This window comes from Staurois parvus, unplaced genomic scaffold, assembly GCF_062004578.1.
Source record: "Staurois parvus isolate SC_StPar_1 unplaced genomic scaffold, SC_StPar_1.0 ptg001955l, whole genome shotgun sequence".
NCBI lineage: Eukaryota > Metazoa > Chordata > Amphibia > Anura > Ranidae > Staurois > Staurois parvus.
The window spans coordinates 56501-62500 of record NW_028319751.1 but is presented as its reverse complement, the minus strand read 5'-3'; the positions used below and the strand labels follow the sequence as shown (position 1 = coordinate 62500).

The 6000-nt window shown below is 40.8% G+C and overlaps 1 protein-coding gene across 1 annotated transcript in view; it reads right to left on the bottom strand.

The window, feature by feature from the left end:
* Nucleotides 1-6000, bottom strand: part of LOC149433158 (FIGNL1-interacting regulator of recombination and mitosis-like) — a gene marked incomplete at its 5' end in the record, with an annotated part of 80822 nt that overhangs the window by 25298 nt on the left and 49524 nt on the right. Inside the window, one exon of the mRNA XM_089664579.1 lies at nt 4331-4450. Coding sequence (XP_089520705.1) covers nt 4331-4450 — 120 coding nt within the window. The remainder of the gene's footprint in view (nt 1-4330; nt 4451-6000) is intronic.

Genomic DNA, 6000 nt, shown 5'->3' with positions numbered 1-6000 from the left:
GAGGGTGGTTAAACCCTGCAGTTGAGTCATGGTTTTACCACCCCCAATTCCTACCCCCTTTAGCTGTTGAGGCAGCAGCCAAAAGTACACACATGCCACAGCAAGAATTACACCCCCTGATGCTTTTGGTGGGTGCTACCGCCTGCCAGTCGGGACCCATTCAAGTAAATGGGGCCACTCTGAAAGTGCTCCACAACTGCATGCTTCTGCGGTGTTGAAGCAGGTGGTGGGAAAGCAACATACCGCTGCCAGTTTAACTCCTTGTTTGCTGTACTGCACAGGGTTGCAGGGCACTTGCAGAGTGGTACACTGCTATTTCCACCAACCATGACAGGTCGTAGAAGCAACACTACAGAGGAGACATCAAATTATGTGGTTCTTGCTCCCTACTACAGCTCCAACTTTACAAGTACTCCCTGTGCATTGCACTCTGTTTGATACTTTGGGATGGCGGGTCAGCAAGCCCTGACTATGGTCTACCAGTCATCTCGTCAAGATCTACTGGTAAATCACGATCTACTGGTTCCTGACCCTCGGTTTAGATCAAAGCATAGTCATGTGTTACAATGGCCCAGTCAAAGTCCAGACCTAAATCTAATTGAGCATTTGTGACAAAACAGATGCTCTCCATCTAAGCTGACAGAGCTTGAGCTATTTTGCAAAGAAGAATGGGCAAAAATGTCACACTCTAGAAGTGCAAAGCTGGTACAGACATACCCAAAAAGACTTGCAGCTGTAATTGCAGCGAAAGGTGGTTCTATAAAGTATTAACTCAGGGGGCTGAATACAAATGTACGCCACACTTTTCAGATAAATATTTGTAAAATATTTTGAAAACCATTTATCATTTTCCTTCCACTTCACAATTATGTGCCACTTTGTGTTGATCTATCACATAAAATCCCAATAAAATACATTTACGTTTCTGGTTGCAACATGGCAAAATGTGGAAAATTTCAAAGGGTATGAATACTTTTCAAGGCAGTGTAGCATCATTAATTTTGCACATTTTATGTACTTTATAGAAAGGATGCTACTAAATCAAAACTTTACTAGCTTATAAACGATGTTTGTGCAGTCCAAATACATTTCTGCTTGAAATAAATCAGTAAGAAATGCTAGGTTTCAGATGTACCAAATACATATTAAAGACTAACAGGACCCTAAACTGTGTTAGGCAAGACAGTGTAAAACGAGGGAAACTGAAAACTAGCAAAATTCCTACTTTAATAGAACCTTAACAGAGAAAAGTGAGTTCACTTAGTATACCTGTTAACTGGTCTACTCATTCTTAAAATGCACACATCAAAATATGAAATGGGTCATGGTTATTGATTTTCCATGGTAGCACATCTGGTAGAAATTCAGAAGCATGAAGATTAGAGCCAATGTTATTCCTGGGATCCAAAAATGTCCCACCTTGAGAACTTGGCACAGGATAGGAGGGTGTCACCCACATGAAGACTTAATTTATGTGCAACTCTTCATTTCAGTCCTCAGTACAAGGTGGAGCATTTCATCAGCTTGGGCTGACATTTTGCATGCATATGCTTTTTTCATTAGCAGTATCCTGGTTGATGCAACTTTTGTCATTACATTGGGAAATGTGGTAACTTGGCTCTCCCTGAGGTACCATGTGGCGGCATTAAATGAGCATCTAATACATGAAGAAATCACCTGCGCTATCGACCAAGTGTGAATACCACATATATATTTTCAGCTACTCCTATCAGCCATGTGTTCCCACATCCAAAAAATACAAAAACAATAATAATGCGGTCATTGTGGCTTCCAATACATTGAGAGAACTAAACAGCCCTTGCGAGTTGGAATACAGGAGCATGTGAAGAATAAAAGGGTCCAGTAAACACTATCAACTATCAAACACTAGCAGTTTTCCAAATTTCATAAGAAAAGACCCATCGACTTTATTATTCTGGGTGATTGGAACATACAGGGGGCACTGGAGAAGAAGCAACACAATTCAGACATTGAACCAGCAGGAATTTAGATGGATCCGTTCACTCAGGACCCTGGCTCAATGCTGAATTCAATTTAAATTGCTTAATTAACCCCCCTAACGGTCTGATTATGTCCATATTTCTGTGCTCAAAGCGGTACTTTTTTTTGCATGGAAAGATGTATTTTTTTTATTGTAGGCCTGTAATTTTTAGGAATAACTCACTAAAATCTGTCCGAACAAGAGTCTAGTAAACATCCCAGGTATGGTAAAATTTGAAACACAAAATCATAAATTATAATTTAATAATCATAAAAAATAATATAATACATTTAATTCAATAATACAATCAAACCAAAAACACAGAAATTTGAAGTAGTTCTAATTTACTATTGCGGTTCTCTAGCTGGTCTAAAACCGATTTTGAACTAAAGGGCCGATTTTTGTACGCCATGGATGTTTCTCAGTTTCCATGCAGAAAGAACAGTAAAAATGTAGGCAGGGCACAGGACAAAGCACTAGGGACAAAATGTATGTGAAATGGTTTGATACAGTAATGTTTTACTATGTTATTTTAGTGAATGTCACTTTTTGTCATTTTTAAATTTCCCGCAGTTCCGTCCCCGTACATCCCGACATCGCAGGGGACGGAACCCAGAAGACAGATATCGGCATCCGCCGGAGGACATTACAGGGGACGGTACTGGAGGGACATCGCGGCAGCTCAGGACAAGGTAAGAGAAGAACAGATCCCGGAGCAGCGCCACATGGTAAGCCCGAGTGCAGCTCGGGGTTACCGCTTGTGGTACTGAAACTTTACCCCGAGCTACACTCAGGAATACCGCCAGGGAGGTTAATGATTTTTAAACTTTTATGTTTATTTATTAAGTTATTTGCAGGTATTTATTTGCTTCTCTATATACTTTCAATAGTTGTAATCTAGAGGTTCAGTAATGCATAAGATTCTGCTACCGCGAGCGCACACACACCCCTATATATTGTTTAACTTTTTTATATTTTTCCAGAGGGATTTTGGTCTTAGATTGATTATTATAAGTTAACTGCCACTCTATCTACAGTTTACCTTTAACTATTAATTTTCGGGGCCCTAAATGGCTTTCATCAGCTGGTGTATAGTCTTTTTAATATGGGCGATGGGTAGTAAGTTAAGCCATATAGGGCTTTAGGAAGATGGCAGAAGCATGTTAGATAATTATTACTACCTACTTGATATGTTAACTCCAAGAAGATGGCCACTGATATAAATTTTTATGTAATAGAGCGATCCTGGGGATTGGGCTTTAGAAAATTACCACCATTACTAATTGAAGTTGGAGGATAGGTCTTCTACAAAATGGCTACCACTATATCCTGTTTACAGAGTGAGAGGTGTAATTAATATGGCCACAATTGAAGGTTATGGTTACCGATAAACAGGTGGGCATTTTTTATGCCCAGCATGAGTCACCCAGCCAACATTTTAAGAAGGTGTCCAAGGAAGGAGAGAGGGAGGGGGAGAAAGAGAGGGAGAGATGGGGGAGAAAGAGAGGGAGGGGGAGAAAGAGAGGGAGGGGGAGAAAGAGAGGGAGGGGGAGAAAGAGAGGGAGGGGGAGAAAGAGAGGGAGGGGGAGAAAGAGAGGGAGGGGGAGAAAGAGAGGGGGGGGGGGGAAAGAGAGGGGGGGGGGGAAAGAGAGGGGGGGGGGGGAAAGAGAGGGGGGGGGGAAAGAGAGGGAGGGGGGGAAAGAGAGGGAGGGGGGGAAAGAGAGGGAGGGGGAGAAAGAGGGAGAATCTATGAAAAGAACAAAAGATCAGAGTTCATAGAGAGGCCCACAGAACCTTCAAGATTTGAAGACTGTGTGGAAGAATGGGCCAAAATCATACCTGAGCAATGCATGCGACTAGTTTTTCCATACAGGAGGTGCCTTGAAGCTGTCATTACCAACAAAGGATTTTGCACAAAGTTCAATACTTTTTCCGTGTCACTTTTTTTTTTTTACACAACTTAATTTCTGAACTTATAGGTTTTGGTTTCTTTGTATGTATGGATTGCATGGGTTGTTACTGACACGTGGTGAAAATTTCATGTAAAAAGCCCCTTTAGAAATAGATTTACTGAGAAAAATGGTGACGTGTTCAATACTTATTTTGCCTTCTGTATATTCTCCACTGATCCAGTGGAGCCAACCCCAAACAATGGCATGTATTTATGAATTTATGTATTTATGTTTTACTAACATTTTATAAACAGACAATCATTTATTTATCTGAAAAGCATGTTGTGCTATGATTTTAAAACAAAATCAATGCACCAAAGCAGAGAAACCAATAATAAATCTGTCTCCAGATAAACATTATAAAGACCTCACTTGCCTCCAAAGAAAGACATACTTCATGTTTCTGTACACAGTTAGCAAAACATTTTTCCAAAACTCTTCTTTCGTCCTGTAGTCGTTCCTGTCTTCTATTAGTAGGTTCCACAAAAGAAACAGCCTAAACAGTGTTATAAAAAAGTACTCATAAGCAAAATGAAGCAGAGTAAATAAACATGGCTTCTATAAAGATGTGTGGATTATTTTAGAATTTCCATGTAGAGTATTAAAAGTGGGAATTTAAAATCTGTTAGTACACGTGTTCAACATACGGGATCTTTTTAACCCAAAAGTTTAACTTTCACATTGAACAACCATATATTTCAGATGATCAGTCTCAATTTCATAGTCCAGATATGTTGGTGTAAGGCAATCATTCAGCGCTGTCAAAGAACTAAGGCCTAAGGTTAATCAAAGCAGTTCAAAGTGGTTACTAGTCTCTTAATTATAGCACTTTAGAAGATAAAGAGTGGAAAAAATGACTAAATCCAGCACATTTCTAGGTAAAATGCATCCAGAAAGTATTCACAGCGCTCAATTTTTGCCACATTTTGTTATGTTACAGCCTTATTTCAAAATGGATTAAAATTCATTTTTTTTCCTCAACATTCTACAAACAATACCCCATAATGACAATGTGAACGATGTTCGTTTTGAAATCTTTGCAATTTATTAAAAATAAAAAAACAAAAAAAAAAAACACATGTACATAAGTATTCCCAGCCTTTGCTCAATACTTTGTTGAAGCACCTTTAGCACCAATTACAGCCTCCAGTCATTTTGAGTATGATGCTACAAGCTTGTCACACCTATTTTTGGGCAATTTCTCCCATTCTTCTTTGCAGTACCTCTCAAGCTCCATCAGGTAGGATGGGGAGCGTCGGTGCACAACCATTTTCAGATCTCTCCAGAGATGTTCAAGTCTGGGCTCTGGCTGGGCCACTCCAGGACATTCAGAGTTGGCCCGTAGCCACACCTTTGTTATGCGGGCTGTGTGCTTAGGGTCGTTGTCCTGTTGAAAGCTGAACTGTTGCCCCAGTCTAAGGACTAGAGCGCTCTGGAACACGTTTTCATCAAGGATGTGTCTGTACATTGCTGCATTCATCTTTCATTAGATCCTGACTAGTCTCCCAGTTCCTGCCGCTGAAAAACATCCCCACAGCATGATGCTGCCACCACCATGCTTCACTGTAGGGATGCTATTGGCACTGGTGAACAGTGCCTTATTTTCTCGAGACATGACGCTTGGCATTCAAGCCAAAGAGTTCAATCTTTGTTTCATCAGGCCAGAGAGTTTTGTTTCTCAGAGTCCCTAAGGTGCCTTTTGGCAAACTCCAGGCTGGCTGCCATTTGCCTTTTACTGAGGAGTGGCTTTCGTCTGGCCACTCTACCAAAAAGGCCTGATTGGTGGAGTGCTGCAGAGATGGCTGTTCTTCTGGAAGGTTGTACTCTCTCCACAGAGAAAAGCTGGAGCTCTTTCAGCATTACCATCGGGTGCTTGGTTTACCCTTCCCCAGATCTGTGCCTTGATACAATCCTGTCTCAGAGGTCTACGGACAATTCCTTGGACTTCATGGCTTGGTTTGTGCTCTGGTTTGCACTGTTAACTGTGGGAGCTTATATAGACAGGTTTATACCTTTCCTAATCATGTCCAATCAACCGAATTTCCA